Raw genomic sequence first — 20,039 nt, 5'->3', positions numbered from 1 at the left:
CTTTAGTTGTATTAAAACTTCTTTATTTAAAATAGAAGTCTTTTCTATTACAGCATGTCTTTGCTGTCACTTTTGAGTAGAGCTGCACGATTCTGGCTAAAATAAAAAAATTTTTTTTTTTTTTTGCTTGAAACAAAAATCACAATTTTCTCACAATTCTGTAGATGTAAGATAAAGGTTAATGTGAATAGGCTATTATTATTGTTATTTCTCAAGCATATGGTAAGATAAACAATAATAGATTTAGGCCTATGTGTAGATCTACTATTGATTAAAATGCTAAATTTTATATAGACTTGGAAAGGTAAAAAAATTTTTCTGGTTGTTAATTCACATTAAAGTGAACACATCACGATATAACTGTTCATAATTACAAAGTTGAGTTATTATGTTTGAGACATATGCTTGTTTTTTTTGTCATTGACAACATTATTATACCATTTTTCCTCACTGATAAAATGAGACATTTGTCATTATCAGATTCCCTCTTTCATTATATTCAACATTATATAGGCTACAGTAGTTATACTGACCCAGTAAACATTTATTTTTAAGCACAACCCTATGTGTTCGTTATGACAGAAAAAATATCAAATGCTTGCTGTAATCATAACTGTAAAATGCAATGTTTGGTTTCGCTTTCAGTGCGGAGTGCACTCATGTCATGGTTGTTTCTTGGATAGAAAAAAGCACTTGCATGCAAATCATACTTCCCCTCGGCTCCTGCGAATTTTACAACTTTATTAGCTGTTATTCACAGCCTAAACGGGTTCTATTCACTTAAGTAGATCTTGGCGGGCACTTGCGTTTCCTCTCGGTAGTAAACAAATATTTGGGTGAAATATACCTTTTAAATACAGTATGCGACTCTTTTAACGCCATTTGGATGTGTCCAGACATTGTGCATCTGCTTTCGCTTCCCTTCTGAACTTGAAAATATAATTGGCTGAATCATAGGAAAGCTGAATAAAGATCGTGTGTAGGGTCGAATCAAGATCGCAATCTTTTTCTGAATAATCGTGCAGCCCTACTTTTGACTACATAAATTTACTCATTTTTTTCAACTTATTTTTTTCAGTTGTATATCTCATGGAGCATTTAAAATTAGATGTATAAGGCGTATCTCTCTGATCAATTATATGCCCGCTTCAGCCCTCATAGTTCTTTATTTTGCATTGTTTGAAATTCAGTTATCCCTGTTTCTGCAGGTGCTAATGTAAATCGAGCAACAGCCAACAACGATCACACAGTGGTTTCACTAGCTTGTGCTGGGGGCCACTTGGCTGTGGTGGAGCTACTGTTGGCTCATGGTGCTGACCCCACACACAGACTGAAGGTGAGGGTATCAGACAGTGAAGCTGTCCAGATGGTCATGGCTGCTATTTGGTGGCACAATCTCTGGCCAATCCTCTGTGTTAATTAATTTCTTTTACATCCACAGGACGGCTCCACGATGCTGATTGAAGCTGCTAAAGGTGGTCACACTAATGTGGTGTCCTACCTGCTAGACTACCCAAACAACATTTTGTCAGTCCCTGCCCCAGACCTGTCCCAGCTCACACCACCCTCTCATGACACTTCTCAGGTGAGCTGAAACATGCTTTACTCTCTTCAACAGTCGGAGCATCACTACAAATTACCCTCTTTTATATGAAACCTAATGTTTTTAGGGTATGTGCTATGAATAGTGTAACAGTTTGTACTTTTATATAATTGATTGTCGATTTCACTTGACATGCAGGCCCCACGAGTCCCATTCCAGGCCCTGGCTATGGTGGTGCCCCCCCAGGAGCCAGACAGAGTTCCCTCCACCATCCCCACACCCCCACCCGTTACAAGCAAAGGTTAGATTTTAATGAAATCAGCTAAAAGTGTATTTCAAAAATGACAAAGCAGTTTTTAAAGTCAATATACCCTAGTTTTTTTATCATTTGCATGTGTAAACAGCACAAATGGACATGAATTTCTGTTTTTCCACATTAGTTTCAAGCTACACATACACAGCTTTACACATGGTTTGAAACCCTTTTTTAATTCAATCAGTTATGTTTCAGATTGGAATTTTTTACATTTTAAACTTGTAAACTTGATAGACACTGTTATATAAAGTGCTGAAGTGCAACATCAGTACCTTAGAGAATGTAAAAAACACCACAGGATTTACAAATAAGATCTGTACAGTTATAATACATGTTGTTTAGAGTAAATCATTTTGGTCAGATTTTAAAAAGATGCATTCACATAGTCTTACATTGACATTTTACTGTATTTTTACCATGGTCAGATTAGTTTACTGCTACGATGTTCATGCACAGAACTTATGATGCTTGACCGATATCAACTTTTTGGGTTTAAGCGTTAGTCTTGTTTCCCTTCTAGGTGCGTCCAAGCAGAGACTAAGCTCCCTTCAGAGCAACTCTGTGGCCTCGGGTGGCCTAGACTCCGACCTACTGCCGCCCTTCCACCCCTATCAGCCTCTGGAGTGCATTGTTGAGGAGACAGAGGGCAAGCTGAACGAGCTGGGCCAGCGCATCAGTGCCATCGAGAAGGCCCAGCTCCAATCGCTCGAGCTCATCCAGGGTGAGCCGCTCACCAAAGACAAGATCGAGGAGCTGAAGAAGAGTCGCGAAGAGCAGGTGCAGAAGAAGAAGAAGATCTTGAAGGAGCTGCAGAAGGTGGAGCGGCAGTTGCAGCTGAAGACGCAGCAGCAGTTCACCAAAGAATACATGGAGACCAAGGGGCTCAAGGAGGAGCTGGGCCAGGCGGCAGGGGTGGAGATGCCCGGCACCCCCCTGCCCTTGCAGGCCACACAGCTGGGCTCTGACAACGAGTGTGAGGGGATTCACGAAAAGGAGGACCACAGGCCCACCCCCACCAATGAGGAGGATGAAGACGAGGAGGAAGATGAAGACGACATCGACTGTGCCAAGCTGCCACAGGTGAACACCATTCTGCAGCCACCGCCGCCTCCTCCGCCTCAGAACCAGGTCCTCCAGAGCCCCCCTCTGCAGACCAGCTTCGTCCCCATCCAGCCTCTGACCCCACAGCTGTCCACAGATTTCAGTAGCGCCGAGTACCCGGGGAGCAGCAGCCCAGACCTGCAGAGGGTGTTGCTGGGCCAGCCACTCACCGGCTTGGGCCCGGGGCTTCTTGCACAGGCATCTGACGGACTCATGGTCGCCACACCTGCACAGACGCTCACAGATACGCTCGATGACATCATGGCGGGTGAGCTCACTGCTACTGTGGCTTCCTTTCAGGATGTCGACCAGTGATAAGAAATGCAATAACTGTTTTAGCGTTGGGAATTAAAGGGGTAGTTTTCCAAAATTACGAGGTAATTCAAATATGTAGGCTACCTCAAGCAATTTCTGGTGTATGTGACTTTCTTGTAAGGCTAATACAATCAAAGTAACATAAAAATGTTGCTAGATCTTCTAAGCTTTAATAAAGGCAGTAAATGGCATTCCAGGTTTAATGCTAAAAAATTCTATATTCTTCTATATTGCTCCACACGGCTTGTGAAGTGAAGTGACGTTGTTGTTAGAAAAAAAATCTATATGTTTTATTCTTAGTTAACCATAATCCCTCTATTATATTAATTGAGGGGGATTAAATCATGTCATTTTAAATTGCTATTTTTATTCATAATTAACAATATTTGTGTTTAACTTAATGTTTTAGAAAGTACAGTGGTCCCTCGTTATTTGCGGGAGGAACATTCTTAAAACAACCCTCATAAGGCAGAATCCGCGAAGTTTTACTTTTTTTACAATCATTCTAGATGTAAGGCTGTAACACCCCCCACTACACACTTTATACACTTTTCTCCGACAAGCATTAACATTTTTACATTTTGCTCTCATTTAAACACTCAAAGTTCAAACCCTCATAGAAAAATAAGTCTAGTATTATAGAATTAAACCAAAGATCAAAACCGGTTGATCTGCATTTATTTATTCCACAATGGTGTTCTACAGCCATGTAACTTTTACCTTCCTTTAGCATGTCCAGAAGTTTTTGTGCAGTGGTTAGCATATTCCTCTACCTTTTGTGTGCTACCGCAGATGCCTTTGATGGTGCAGAACGTTTCGTAGACATTGCAGGGAGACAACGCAATGCTAAACTTGCAAACATACAGTACAGCACTTCAGAGTCACACTGCTAGCGATCGAAGATTTATGTAAATTTTGGCAAGCTGAACGCATTCTGTTCGGTGGTGTGTTTCCTAAATAATGACATAACTCACAGCTGAACTATCATATAGTATGATGCATTGTTTGGGAAAAGAACGATGTAGTGATGAGTGTTTCCCAAAACCCATAGTTTTCTGTCGCAGATCCATCGTTTGAACCACGTTAGTTATAACATAAAAGACCCATAATGATGCTCTAAACGGGATGGTAACAACTTCTTTAGAGCATAATCCCATAATTTCTTTGTGAAAATTATATTGTTTTACACACACATAAAAAAAAATCCAGTATTAGTGTTGGTAAAGACATGCACTCGCTTTCCATATTAATGAAATATATGTAAATGGCAGATATAGAGCCTGTTTCTTTTACAAATATTATTGAGAACATTACAGTCTATTCTAAAACATAAAATCACTAAGAAAAGCTAACAAGTATTCTAATCTTATATATAAATAATACAAATAAATAAATAAATAAATAAATAATGAGATACTAATATTAATATTAATAATGATAATTATTATTAAGTAGGATATTGTTTATTTAGGTTTTATTTTTTGAAAAGTCTACTTTTACAATTTATTACATGCAAACCACTGCAGAAATGTTCTAACCAACAGGCCCATGTCATATACAGTACATATACTTAGTAAATAATCTACTATAAATTAAAAGCATTAACATTAATATGTTATTTGTTTTTAAAAGCTTTGGAGACATAACATACATTCTGCTTTTAAACAATAGGTCACCTGCATTTTAAACACTAAAACCTGAACCACACTGTTCCAGTTACTATGACCATTTATGTGAAGCTGCTTTGATACAATCTACATTGTAAAAGCGCTATACAAATAAAGCTGAATTGAATTTAATTGAATTGAATTGAATTGAACTGTAGCTTTCATCATGAGCCACGGCTGTTCGAAATGACATCAGTGTTTTCAAAGTGCACTGCAAAGGGAGCGCAATTGTAAACATGAAGATCACTAAAACTGAACTGTAAATATAGTTTAAAAGCAAATTACACCCAAGATTGATGACAATTTTTTTTTATCATTCCAAGTTTAAATGTTGGAATGTTCTAGAGGAATATGGCATAGGGGGATAACTGTGAATACAACACAGCCAGGAACTATCTTTCTAACCAAAGCTCTAGAGGTGTAGTTGCAAGCATACAAGTTTGCGACACAGTTTCGAATGTTTGTTGGAACGGCGGATTTGGGAAATGCCAAATCAAGAAACTGTTTGTAACGATGGAACTTAATTAGCTTATGACCTTAGTTAGCTAAAGATGGTTTTCTGGTTTTCGGGAAAAGTGAATCGTGTTATAGCAAGGGATCACTGTATTAAAATTTACATTTATTTTTCTTTTCTTTGCTGTTAATTCAACCAAAAATATTAATGACTTCTCTTATATATATATATATATAAGAGAATAATCACATTCACGGCCAATCAAATCCTTTCTAAGTTAGTTGCCATATGCCAAAGCAGCATTTTATATTTTAAGTTATTTAAATAATAATGCCAAGTATAAATATTAAAAAGAAACCAGCCAAGAACAAAGTTGCTTAAACTATATTTAAAGCTAAATCTAAATAGAAAAAAAGTGCAAATGTTATAAAAATCATTCTAAAATATACCTGGTCTGACTGTCTTTGCAGCTGTGAACAGCAGAGTGCCTGTGGTAAACACTACAACTTCGCCCTCCCCTCAGCCCTCCGCACAGACGCCCATCAACACAGCCTCCCCACCCTCCATGCTCCCTCTCTACCCCTCCGTGGACATTGACGCACATGTAAGTCAATCTTCTTCACACAACAACAGCAATCATATAGCACAAAAGACAACATTTGTAGATATGATAAAACTGTCAGATACGTATTTGTTTTAAGCATAGCATCTTAATATTTGTTCTTGACAGACTGAGAGCAATCATGACACAGCGCTGACCCTGGCCTGCGCAGGGGGCCATGAAGAGCTTGTCTCAGTGCTCATTGCGCGTGGGGCCAACATTGAGCACCGGGACAAGAAGGGTAAGAGGCTGCTTCATCATTTTCACTGATGTATATTGGTATGGTGAACTTACAGAGATATTGAGTGTCGTTGTACATGTCTGCCCACAGGATTCACTCCCTTAATCCTAGCGGCCACTGCAGGTCATGTGGGTGTGGTGGAGATCCTACTGGACAAGGGAGGTGACATTGAAGCTCAGTCTGAGAGGACCAAAGACACCCCTCTGTCCCTCGCCTGCTCGGGTGGCAGACAAGAGGTACGCAAACAGCTTTCTTTTAGACTCTTCACCAATTAAGCTAATCACTTGTGTGAATGACGAGATGTGCAAAGCATGAATGGATTGGTGTGGTCCACTTATAGAAATTTTGATTTATGATTAAAATGTTTACAAAATGCCAATAAACCAAAGACAAAGTTTTTTCCTTGTGTTTTAAAAATTTCACATTTACATTTTGAAAAAGGATCTGCTTGTACCCATTTGTGAAAACAGATAAAAATGCTGTACAGTCATCCCTCGTTATTCGTGGGGGTTACGTTCTAAAAACCATCAGCATTGAGCAAAATCTTTGGAGTAGTCCGCTTTATTATTTACAGATATTCTAGATATTTTAAGGTTGTAAAACCTCTCACTACTCACTTTATACACTTTCTCAGACAGGCATAAACATTTTCACACTTTTCTCTCGTTTAAATGGTATCAAAGTTTAAACCTTTGTAGAAAAATAACACCAGTATTATAGAATAAAACCAAAGATCAAATCTGTGACACGGCAGAAATATCCGGTGTATTAGAAGATTTGTGCGCATCTAGTGTGCGACCTCCTTTATGATGATTTTAGTGCACAGTTACAAACCCTTTTCATATCCTTGGTAAAACTCACACTGCTAGTGATTGAAGATTGGTTAATTTGCAAGCTGAACACATTCTGTACTGTAAGGAGACACGGAGGAGATTGATCCATGGTCAGCCAATCAGGATGCAGAACACAATGCGCTGTAGAAAAAAAGCATGTCAATATGTGCAAATAGTCCACAAAACCGCGAGGTGCATTACGTTGTAGCAAGGCGCATCACGTTATAGCAAGGGATCACTGTATTGTGTATCCCAGGCCTGTATTTGGTGCTGTAAACTTGTTTGGAAATCCACACTTTGCTGATGAAGCATTAGCAACAACAACACTACCCATGCGCTCTGTCATTGTTGTTTGTTTGCGCTTGACTGGTGTCCCAAGTTTGAATTACGGGGTGGCCGTTGCTCTCTCTCTCTCTGTCCCTCCAACTTCGCTTTTTGTCTAGCTACTTAAATAAGTTTTTACATTTTTTTGAACTTTTTTTTTTTAATAAAGTCAGTTTTACTAATCAAAATGCATGTCCAGTTTTTTAAAACAATAAACTAATTTAATTAACAATTTATGATAAAATTAACAAAATGTAATGTTTAGGAATCAAGTGAGACACGAGACACCACGTAGTAAACCAAACTGCTGCATGTAAAAGCTTATTTCTTGTAAGTAATGTGTATTTATATAGTGCATACAATCATAGGGGGGGTCTCTCCACACCACCACCAGTGTGCGGCATTCACTTGGATGATGCAATGGCGCCAATGCGCTCAGCACACACCAGCTATAGGTGGAGGGGAGAGAAAGTGGTCGAGCCAATTCAGTGGATGGTGATGATTGGGAGGCCATGATGAATAAGGGCTGGGGAGGGAATTTGGCCAAGACACAGGGATTTTACCCCTGCTCTTTACGAGAAGTGCCATAGGATTTTTAATGACCACAGAGAGTCAGGACCTCAGTTTAACAACTCATCCGAAAGACAGAACTCACTGACAGTATAGTGTCCCCTTTACATTACTGGGGCATTATGCCCCCTGCTGGCCTCACTAACACCACTTCCAACAGCAACCTAGTTTTCCCATGTAGTCGGTACTGACCAGGCTCAGCCCTGCTTAGCTTCAGTGAGTAACCCGTCTTGGGCTGCAGGGTGATATGGCTGTGGTTTGATACTCTCAGCCACTTTTTTACATTATGCCGCTTATTTAATTTTTATGACTAGTCTCTGTTATTCTGTCTGCATTTTCCCCATTATGGAAGCTGTAGGATGTTATACATTACCATTAATATCAATCTTTCCAGGTGGTGGAGCTGCTGTTGCTTCGTGGGGCTAACAAGGAGCACCGTAATGTTTCTGACTACACTCCGCTCAGTCTCGCGGCCTCAGGTGGCTACGTCAACATCATCAAAATCCTTCTGAATGCTGGTGCTGAGATCAACTCTAGGTCAGAACATCTGTGCCCATTGGTTTAATCAGTTGTCTTAAGATTCATATTAGGAAATATCAAGATACTGACTGTGTAAACTCTTGTTTCAGGACTGGCAGTAAGCTGGGCATTTCACCACTGATGTTGGCAGCCATGAATGGGCACGTGCCTGCAGTGAAGCTGCTGTTGGACATGGGCTCTGACATCAATGCACAGATCGAGACCAATCGTAACACAGCACTGACCCTGGCCTGCTTTCAGGGTCGAGCAGAGGTTGTCAGCCTGCTCCTGGACAGGAAGGCCAATGTGGAACACCGTGCCAAGGTCTGTAATTACATGTTACTTGGGCAAAAAGGAAAACATGAAATTTGAACTTCTTATATAGTAAAAGACTCTGACTGTTTGTGTGTAGTTAAAGAAAACCGTCGTTTGAGCAGTCGAAACATTCAAGATTATTTTATTTTAAAGATGTTGTAATATAAAACTAAATGGTCTTTCCACTAGACTGGTCTCACCCCTCTCATGGAGGCTGCGTCTGGTGGTTATGCTGAAGTGGGCCGTGTGCTGTTGGATAAAGGAGCTGATGTCAATGCACCTCCTGTTCCCTCTTCTCGAGATACTGCCCTCACCATTGCTGCAGACAAGGGCCACTACAAGTTCTGTGAGCTCCTCATCAGCAGGTAAATATTAAAGCTCTAGTATTTTACAGTAACAATCTTACCAGAATGTATCAAATCATGCTGCTGTTTCTGCTCTGGTTGTGTAGAGGGGCTCACATTGATGTGCGAAATAAGAAGGGGAACACCCCATTGTGGCTGGCTGCTAATGGTGGCCACTTTGATGTGGTCCAGCTCCTGGTGCAGGCTGGGGCTGACGTGGATGCAGCTGATAACCGCAAGATAACCCCCCTCATGGCAGCATTTCGCAAAGTGAGTGAAGTTGATAGGATTCGTGGACATCTTGCAGTAAACCAATTTTTGTTTTTAGAGTAGCACCAGTGATGCTTAATAAATAAAATGCCATAATCACTGAAATGTGTTTTTTTTAGGGCCATGTAAAAGTGGTGCAGTATCTGGTGAAGGAAGTTAACCAGTTTCCATCTGATATTGAGTGCATGAGATACATTGCAACTATTGCAGATAAGGTATGAAGGATCTTCTAGTGATGCAGAGCATATTCATAGAAAACTGTTTTAATCATTTGGCATGCCTTTAATGGCTGTTTATATTTACACTCTTTAGGAGCTGCTCAAGAAGTGTCATCAGTGCATGGAAACCATTGTCAAAGCCAAAGATCAGCAGGCAGCTGAAGCAAACAAGAACGCCAGCATTCTGCTCAAGGAGCTTGATCTGGAAAAGGTTTGTCTCTTCTGATAACCAGTTAGATTAGCTAACTATCTTGTTGAGGAGTTTTATAGTAGTCAACCTTTTTTGACAACGTATCATGGTTTTTAATTTGTAACAGTCTCGTGAGGAAAGCAAAAAGCAGGCTCTGGCTGCAAAGCGTGAGAAGAGAAAGGAGAAGCGCAAGAAAAAGAAGGAAGAGCAGAAGAGGAAGCTGGAGGAAGAGGAGGCAAAAGTGAAAGAGGTGTCGTTTGAGATGCTGGATCAGAAGGAGGACTCTGCAGAAGGTCAGGAAAACTTTAGGTCTAGATATCATGAAAACAAATTAAAGTTAATGCCCGAAATAAATAAATAATTAAAATCCGAGTGCATTTAAAGAATAATCTGTACAAATTCTTAAACCCAAAGTCAATCTATTAATCTGTCTTCTGTTGATGCATGAAAAAACTAACATTATTTTAATTGAACCTCCTATTCATTTAATATCAAGCGTCACTTTTCAGTTTTATCATGAGTCAGATATTATTTTGAAGCTCATTTATGTGGCATGACGCATGCACTGCAACACGGCTGGAGTAGAAACGTTCAAAAGCTGAAACAAAACTGACTTATGTGCAGTTTTTACCCCCCAAAAACATACATTTAAGTAATACATTTCTTTGCATCACTAACCTTTTGCCTTTTTTACCCTGCAGAGGCAGAGGTTCCCATCGAGCCCCCGAGTGCTACCACCACCACAACCATCGGTATCTCCGCCACCTCCGCAACCTTCACTAACTCTTTCGGCAAAAAGCGAGCCAATGTGGCCACCACACCAAGCACTAATCGCAAAAACAAAAAAAACAAGACCAAGGATACACCGAGCGAACCCATCATCCTTCAAGACCCGCAGGTAGCGCTGGCACAGCAGAAAGCCGACAAAAACAAGATCCACGGAGAACCTCGAGGGGGTGGGGCGACGGGTGGCACTAGCGACTCTGATAATCTAGATAGCACCGACTGCAACAGCGAGAGCAGCAACGGCAGTAAGAGTCAGGAGCTCACAGACCTGCCTTCATCGTCCTCCTCTTGTTCCTCTGCCCCTACGGTCTTTGTGGGCTCTAACCAGCCCCACTTCGCAAATGAAAAGAGACATGGGCTATCGCTGCCGGGCTCTCGTGAGGAGAAGGTCATGGTGTCCATCTCCAAACCACAGATAAAGTAAGAGTTAATATACCTCTGTTTGTCACTACCTGTTTGTGCAAAAATTTGCCTTACAAAGTTGTAGTGAGCAGGCTTTTGATGGGTCTTGCACAGCTGTTTATTTCCTTAAATATTAAAATACGGGCATTACCTAAAAAAATTGCAATCATAAATGTTAGTAATTTTATTAATTTAATAAGCATTTAAATGTCGCCTATTTTTGGCCAAAACAGTACATCTAAGGGGAGATGGTTAAACTTCTTGTTCTGTTCTCATAAACAGATCTCATGAGATCAGTGACTTGACACCCAGTACCCTTCCCACCTCGTTCAAGACCATTTCACTGCCAGTCACCTCGCCCAACAGTAAGATGAATCCCCTTAGCCCAAAGAGGACCCAGAAGAGAGAAGAAGGGTGGAAAGAGGTGGTTCGGAGGTGAGGAACATTGTATATGCTTTTATGCTTGCTTTTTTATCACGTCATTGAGCAAAGAGGTAGCATTACATGTTTATGCTATCAGACTTCATTCATTAAACAGGATAAAAATCTAAAAGATGTACTGTGCAATAAGAGACAAGAAGAATGATCCGAGTATTTCAGACACTTAATAATTTATTTTTTTAGCTGTGTGCTCAAAACCCTCTAATCAAATCATATATCCCTGGCCTACATCTAGCAGTTTCATTAGGTTTTGAGCTTTGTCATTTCTTTTTTAGATCCAAGAAGCTCTCTGTCCCTGCCTCTGTGGTGTCTCGGATTATGGGTAGAGGTGGCTGCAACATTACGGCCATCCAAGATGTTACTGGTGCACACATCGACGTGGACAAACAGAAGGACAAGAATGGAGAGAGAATGATTACAATCAGGTAAAAAAGGCCTTTAAAAAAGCGTTTTAGGATGCTAGTGATTGATTAGTCCATCTTGGCATTTCTTACAAATGTTTCTTTTATTTTGTTTGCAGAGGTGGCACAGAGTCCACACGGTATGCAGTGCAACTGATCAACGCGCTGATCCAGGACCCAGCCAAAGAGCTAGAGGACCTGATCCCTCGTAACCACATCCGCCCGCCTGGGGCCAACACCAAAATCAGCTCCACCTACACAACCTCCACTGGGGCCACAAGCACTACTGCAGCCAGTTCAAAAGGCCTGCCTTCTGTAGTGCCCTCCGCCAACGTGTCTTTCCAATCCACCACCAATTTCACAGCTCAACAGGCTAGCAAGTTAGGCAAAAGTATGGCATCAGGTGTCAGGCCCCCATTCGTTTCTTTGCCGCCGCTCGCTTATGCTCATCCTCAGCTTGCCCTTCTTGCAGCCCAGACAATGAACCAAATCCGGCACCCACGATTGCCCATGGCACAGTTTGGTGGCACTTTCTCACCCTCTCCCAATACTTGGGGTCCTTTCCCTGTGCGTCCTGTGAGCCCAGGTAGTGCTAACAGCTCACCCAAACACAGTGGTAATTCTGCACCACGCCTCGTCAGCACTACTCCGGCCCATATCGACCATCCTACAGCTCCTGTATCCAGCACCTCAACTCCCACTGCATCCACAAGTTCTCCCACCAGTACGGCACCTGCCAACACCCCCACGCCTTCCTCTGTAAGAAAGCAGCTTTTCTCCTCAGAGCCCAAGTCTCTGGCTGGAATTGCTGTGGTCACTACAAGCAGCAATGCGCCCTCAGCACAGATTGCACCTTCTCCCATCAGTTGCGCTCCTACAACACCTACGACCCCTCCACCTTCATCTGCAGCCACTGCTGCAACTCCACAGCATCCTCCAAAGCCAGAGCCGGCCAGCCTTAGCACCCCAGCTAAAGAAAAGCCTGTCACAGAGATTGCAGCACCCACTGCAGGAGCGCCATCTGACGGGCCCAGCGCCTCTGCTCCCCTGCACTTCACCTCATCTCCTTCAGGCCCCTCGATGCTGCCCCCACAGCCCGAGAGCCGGCAGACGCTTCCATCACACTTTCCCCCCAGCACAGAATCCAGTTCCTCTTCCTCATCTCAGCCAGGCTCATCTCACCCTGTCACACGCCTGCCACCTCCAACCTCCAGCAACACCATCACTAATACCAGCAGCACCTTACCTCATTACGGCTCCCCCACAGCGCCCGGTGTGTCCCCGCGCATGCAACCACCAACACCCTACTACCCCATGGCTCCAGGGGCCCTGCAGGAGCAGCAGTCTGTGTTTGTGCCTCCAGGAGCCACACAGGAGACCCTTAAACAACAGCCGCCGCCTCAGCCCACCCTTGCTCCAGCAGGCATGCCTCCTCCCTCTCTTCCAATGTCCTCCACTATGGGCATGATAAATGGCTCTCAAATGCACCTGCACAGTGGAAAAGCGCAACTGCCCCCCAACTTTGGCCCTGCTGCTCTTTTTAATCACTTCAGCAGCATCTTTGACAACAACCAGGTGGGCAACAACCAGGTTTGGGGTGCCTGCCATCTGCCTGCTCGTACCCCACCAGAGCAGCCCTACAGTGGCACAACAAATGCCTACATAGGGGGAATGGGGCAAATGGAAAGTGTCATGCCTCCTCCTGATGGCTCAAAAGCGCCAGGGTATCGCTGCTCCACACAGCGGATGGTCTCCAGTCCCATTGGTGAGTGAAGCAGTTTATATCAAATGTCGAGTCTTGCTCCCAACTTTCTATCCCATCTTTTATGTTTTGCTTCAGCTTTCTCCAATGTGCCCACCTGCATGTCTAGTAATCCTGAAGACCCTTGTTAGATCTAGGATTTGATGGATTTTTTTCATTAAAATTTTTAAGTATACTTAATAAAAGAAAATAATTATACATTTTATTGCTTCCCCCTAACAGGGATGTAACGATTTACCTGACTCATTAGTACGTTTGTACGATTGAAACTATTCAAATTATCTCTCGATTTAGTCACGATTTTTTTTACAAAATTATTTGAGAGAAATTTAAGGTGAACAAGAGCCCTTTCATATTTTTTTTCAAATGCTGCAGTTTTTCTTTAGAAAATAAAATATTTTATTTAACTAACTAAATTAACTAAATTGGAATTTTAAAACAAAATCCAAATTGAAAAATGAATACAAACTAAAAAAGACTCTTTACAATAAGCGAATTAAAACTTTTGTGCAACTACGTTAATACTTTAAAACTGATTCCAAATAAAAAATTAAGAATATTAAATTAAAGAAGACTCTTTTAATACAAACAAACTAAAACTGTGACTGTGCTGGGAATTACCTTTTTTTTTTTTTTTTAAAGAAATATCAGAATATCTATGTTTTCTGGTATAAGCGGAGATCTTTGCACATTTACAATGTCCCCTGCTGATGGAAAAAACTTTCCTAAATCAAAGATCAGTGTGTACATTCTATAGGCCCTCTGCTCCTAGGGGCCTGGCATGAAATACTGATTATAATATATTATATAATAAGCAAATTATTAAAATATGCATTAACTAAATTTAAAAAGAGAGGGTTAAAAGGAACAATATAATACAGTGTTTCCTCTAGGATTTTTTCCAGTTGTGGTGGCAGGCCTTTTTTGCACAGCTCTACCAACTAACTGTAGTGTTATTTCAGTGATAAATGTCTTGAGCGCAGTATTAAGTCGAGATTGAATTTATGTAATAGCCTATGAGCATGCAAATCTCTTTGCTTGCGCGGTGGTTTCCTCCGCATCACTCACCTGCCAGTCAGTCAGTCAGCACGTAACCTTAAAGAGTTAAACAAATGACGCACAGCACTACTACGGTTACAGAGAAGTTTGCGCTGTTATAATTTACTTACTTTTTAATATGTCTTGGTGTGATTATCATCCGCTATTAAAAAAAAAAAAAAAAACACGAATTAATGTTTTGAATGGAAAGCTGTAATGTAGCCGTGGCGGGATCAATTTTGGCGTGGCGCCCTGCCATGGAAGAATGAATGTAGCGGACACCATGTAATACCTGGTTCTGTAACAGCATTGCATTCTCTTTCAGTCTGAAAAACATCTTCACACTTTCATATGAAAACACTGATGCACCATGTGATCTCCATATCTTTGGCACTCGTCAGAGCAAGCGGGGCTGCCAATTCTTCGGTCAGCGTGGTTTGATCTATTAATAGCTTTTTAAGTTAAGGTGCCTGTAACAGTAGTTTTTCACTGTGCTGCATCATATTCGTTGTTCTGTTAATGTACGTAAATGTCTTTTTGCAGTATTTGCACACAGTTTGTGTTTGTTTGACGCACCTCACCTCTATCATTTAGGCTGCACCCGAAACCGCCTACTACTCAGTAGGTTCTGCATTTGAATTTAAACGTACTACTCAGCCGTTAGGAAAGTATGTTCCTTACAGTATGAATAGAATCAGTTGCGTCGCTTCACTTCCATTCATGAATTCTCTCGTGGGGCATCATGGGATAGCGCAGCCTGCATGGCATGTAGCCATGCGCACTTCAGAATCTCGCTGGAAGTAGTAGGTCATATGGTTACTGCTCAAATACTGATTTTCAAATTCTATGAATTTGGACATACTACTCAGCTCGCATACTCATTCACCTCATCTCTTGCTCACTGCGCATGCATTGGCAAAGCGAGTTTGTGCCTTTAAACAGCGCCTTTTCTGTTTAAAACAGGTATCGCAATTCATTCAACATTTGTACCAGTTTAAATCGACTTATGGTGAATCGTTACATCCCTACCCCCTTATAGTCGACTAGAACAGATTCAGTTGACAAGTTTTTGTTAGTCAGTTAGTTCTGGGGAAAAAAATTACACAAATGGTGCGCATATTGTCAAACAGAACGTTTGTGTGAGCTGAGAGTTTGCTTAAGCACCTAATGTGTTTTAAAAGCTTTGACAGTTGAGAAGCACTCGCATCTGAGCAGCGCAAATAACACACACAGCGAGAGCTTGTTAAGTGGATCTGATAAAAATTATTGTAACAATAATTACCGAGGTGGTAGTCGAAAGTGTGGGATCATTCCATCACTTCCACATCTACTGCATCAGACGCAACACATTTCGGTTTGCTGTTTATTTGTTGTTTAATTTGGGTATTTATATATTTGACTTACACAAATATTGAATACCTAAGGAAAGACTGTTTTACTGAATGCTACAAATTATATACTTTCTCAGCCCCTTAATTGCAAATATTTTACTTTATTGCCTTAGGAAGGCTTAATTAAATTAATTTATTAAACGGGTGATTAGCTGAGTAATGGCTTTATTAAATTAATACTGGTTGACTAATAAAGTCTTTAGTTGGAACAATTCTAACATGTTTACGATAAAACCAAAGCCTCATAAACCAGTAGCTACAACAGAACACAATGATACCAATCAGCTTCAAATTTCAGCATTTCTTGTCTTGACCATGTTTACCTTCACTGGCCAAAAAATGACTGGTTTCTCAAAATAAACTTGTTTGTTCCTTTTTGAATAATTATTTTTGCTGAAATGTACATATTCACAAATGTTATCTGTTACAATTTAGTGAGTTTAAATTTCCGTCTTTTGTTAAAAATATTAATATATGCATTTTTTAAAAATCATTAATAAAAATTAATGTAATTTAGCACAGCCTAAATCTAAGATTCTTTTGGTTCAGTACTGACACCTTGTGGACAAAGTAGTCCGAAAAAAGATCCAAAGAGCATGTGTGACCTGCTCATAAATTGTTTGCACTGTTAAAACAGGTTTTACAATAATCACAAATAACCAAATGGATTAACATTTTTATCAAATATATGAATAATGTTTTAGTTTAGGATTAGTTTCTTACAATCAGTATTTAGTGAATATATTTAAAAAGTCGCCAATGTTTCCTATTCAGACCTTAAGTGGCAATGAGCTCTTAAAATGTAAGGAAAGAGTCTTAAAAAATCCTAAAAGGAATCCGATTTTACCCTCTGATTCCTGTATATAGGTACCAATACTGTATAGGTACCAAAGGGTACCACACCCCTAATGATTTGGTTCAAGAGTTTAATTTGATTTGGAGCTAAACTTGCTTGAAAAGTGGCTGTCCAAGAAAAGCATTATACACCCTGCCTTAAGTGAATTATAGCTGAAGAACCCGCTGCTTGTTTATTTGGGCAATTGGGGTCAAATTCTTTTAGTAACACTCTTGTATTCACTCTCTACAACAGGAATACACCCCATGGATGGCTCAATGTCCTCATCCACTGCACTCACCAGCTTTACCACAAGCATATCTGCAAGTCCTGTTTTCCTGCCAGGTCCTGCTCCAGTGGGTACACCCTCCTTCAGCCGCCAGCACTTCTCTCCCCATCCCTGGAGTGCCTCCACCTCTTGTACGTCAACAAATATGTCCTTTGAATTTAGATGGACCACAATTATTGACAACTATTATCTGACCAATTTGATTTTACTGATGCTCTTTTCATTCCTCATCGATTATAGGCGAGTCTCCAGTGCCCTCTGTGTCCTCTGGGGCATCGTCACCTCTTTGCACATCTACGGTGACTCCTGCTCTGATCCAGGCAAAACCTAGTAGCTCCAACCAGCAGGACCGCAAAGTGCCCCCACCCATCGGAACAGAGCGCTTGGCCCGAATCCGGCAAACTGGCTCAGTCAACCACACCATGCTACCCACCAGCTACACCCCACCAGTTGGACAGGGTGGCATCTGGTCTTTTGGAGTGGGCAGTGCCTCCGGTGAGCATGACTTAGATGTAGTTGACATTTACAAATGGTTTTACAAAGGAAATTATTTACTTATGTAGTACCAATCATTGGGCATTAAACTTGAAGTTAATATAGAACTGACAGATGATGCAGACAAAAAAGTACTTTCTTCCGATCTATATGTATGTATGTATGTATATGTATTTATACTGCAAACAACCGGATAATAAATTGCAAGAGATCAACTCAAGCATATATCTAATACAATTTTTACATTTAATTTTTGACATACCATCAGTGTAAAATCACAGTCAAGCCTCTCTCTCACCATAAAACATTTTCTTAGAATGTGAAGTTTTAAAGACTTCTAGACAAGATTTTTGTACTCAATGCTTTGGATGTTTTTAAAATGTATGCCCTAAAGAGTTATTTATCAAACATTGATTGAAGTTAAAAAATCATATCTAATGTTTTAAATGTGTTTCTTATTTCTATTTATTTATATGTATTTATTTATGTTGTGTCATGTCTTATTGAAATCTGAAGTTATGTAAAATGTTTTATCTAGATGTTGATCTTAGCATAAAATAGCCATAAGTTGCTGATGTGGCAATAAATAAACTAACTTAAACTTTAATATGTCTGTTTTTGTTCTTTGCAGAGACGATGTCCGGCTGGTCACAACCCCTGATGGGAGGAGGGCCAGTGATGCACCAGCAGATGCAGGAGCCTTCAGCCTTCTCTCAACACCAGGCTATGGAACGAGATGACACTGGGATTGTGGCTCCATCTAATACTTTCCATCAACCTTTGCCCACCAACTTCATGGATTTTCCAAAGGTACACACAGAACAGTGATGTCCAAAACAAAACAGTCCAAAACAGTCCAAACAAAAAATTTTATGCATTGTGTCATTGCCATTGTATCAAATTGCACACCTAACAACAATGTAGGCTACCTAATATGCTAAATATTATTTATATATATATATATATATATATATATATATATATATATATATATATATATATATATATATATATATATATATATATATACTGTATATATACACATTTTTATATTATAAATGTTTTTAATATTTAAATATGTTTTAATTACAAAATTGTCTGCAAATTTCTGGGAATTACTACCACAAATTATTTATAATTTTTATCGCAAAAAAATCACACAAGAAATTGTGAAAAACTAGGAGGTCTGCCAACAACTCTCTCTGTGTGTTTCGAATGGTATATATATAACCCTCAGAAGGGCACTTCATGACAATCAAAACAATCATGGCCTCCAAATTGAAATGTCGTTCCAAACAGAATAAATGATTTTGAGGGGTACAACTGTTGGATACTATAGAGCCCCATACTTCATTGTGCAGGGAAGTTTGGTGTCTTTCTCTACGCCCACCCACCCATCATATATCAACATGCATAACTTCACATAGAACATTACAACTGGTACATGAACAGTGTGCAAAAAGACAGAACATTATGCCAGGTGTAATTAATGATTAAAAATACAATCATTTTGAGGGAAAAGATTTAGGAAAAAAAGCTAATTTCTGCCCTCCCAACATCTAGTAAAACTCATTATAAAAGATTAAATGCCAACTCAGCCTCTTTTTGGTTCCTGGGGCTCTACATTTGTTGTGGAAATCTCTAATTGAACCAAAACAAACAATTACAATTGGCTAAGATTAGCAAAAAATAAATAAATTGTTTCAACTGACAGACTTGAATACTTTAATAATTACAAGTGAACGTTATACTTTGTAGACAAAATACCTATAGGATTTTAAGCCATTTACATTGTTTGACCATGATAAAGTATCCAAAAAACTAAAAAAAAAAACAAGTAGAAAGTACATTTTTTTCTCCTCATGCCACATTTTTTTAGTGGGTGTCAACCAGCAGATACTTTAGATTCTCTTTATCTATTCGAATTCCTCACTCCTTTAAAGGGATTTGGGCAAATGGATTGACATCAAATTTAAAGCAGTGTATGTCTGATACATAATATAATTCCTCCCCAAACCTCCCACTACCCTGTATAGTGCTCTTGCATTGGCTGATTTTGCAATTTGTCGCCGAATGCAATTCAAGTGCAGTCTGAACCCTCCATTAGTTCTGCACAAAAAGGGCAATTTCAGTTTGTACCTCCACAGCAACTCTTGTGTTTTGTGAACTCTTCAGGGGCTGCCAATGTCAATGTACGGTGGCACGATGATCCCTCCTCACCCTCAGATGGCGGAGGGTCCTGGAGGCCCTGTCTACAACGGTCTTCACACTTCTGACCCTGCCTGGAACCCCATCCTAAAGGTTGTACCCAACTCTGCTGAGAACGCAGACCCACAGCAGGTAGTTGCCAACCCCGACTGAAAGAGCTTATAAATTAG

The 20,039-nt window shown here is 40.3% G+C and overlaps 1 protein-coding gene across 5 annotated transcripts in view; it reads left to right on the top strand.

Moving 5' to 3' along the window:
• The window catches only part of ankhd1 (ankyrin repeat and KH domain containing 1), a 74,490-nt gene that overhangs the window by 53,818 nt on the left and 633 nt on the right, over positions 1–20,039 (top strand). For 4 of the 5 annotated variants that reach the window (XM_009295484.5, XM_009295483.5, XM_005161355.6 and 1 more), the window contains exons 12-33: positions 1,209–1,336; positions 1,442–1,585; positions 1,742–1,844; positions 2,380–3,228; positions 5,867–6,000; positions 6,127–6,238; positions 6,329–6,474; positions 8,360–8,502; positions 8,595–8,808; positions 8,989–9,164; positions 9,251–9,413; positions 9,533–9,628; positions 9,726–9,842; positions 9,949–10,114; positions 10,523–11,027; positions 11,292–11,444; positions 11,726–11,875; positions 11,971–13,616; positions 17,133–17,297; positions 17,407–17,661; positions 18,293–18,471; positions 19,837–20,001. In XM_009295484.5, coding sequence (XP_009293759.2) covers positions 1,209–1,336; positions 1,442–1,585; positions 1,742–1,844; positions 2,380–3,228; positions 5,867–6,000; positions 6,127–6,238; positions 6,329–6,474; positions 8,360–8,502; positions 8,595–8,808; positions 8,989–9,164; positions 9,251–9,413; positions 9,533–9,628; positions 9,726–9,842; positions 9,949–10,114; positions 10,523–11,027; positions 11,292–11,444; positions 11,726–11,875; positions 11,971–13,616; positions 17,133–17,297; positions 17,407–17,661; positions 18,293–18,471; positions 19,837–20,001 — 5,909 coding nt within the window. 5 annotated transcript variants of the gene reach the window in all.

Source organism: Danio rerio, chromosome 21 (assembly GCF_049306965.1).
Source record: "Danio rerio strain Tuebingen ecotype United States chromosome 21, GRCz12tu, whole genome shotgun sequence".
Taxonomy (NCBI): Eukaryota; Metazoa; Chordata; class Actinopteri; order Cypriniformes; family Danionidae; genus Danio; species Danio rerio.
This window is presented reverse-complemented; position numbering and strand designations above follow the sequence as displayed.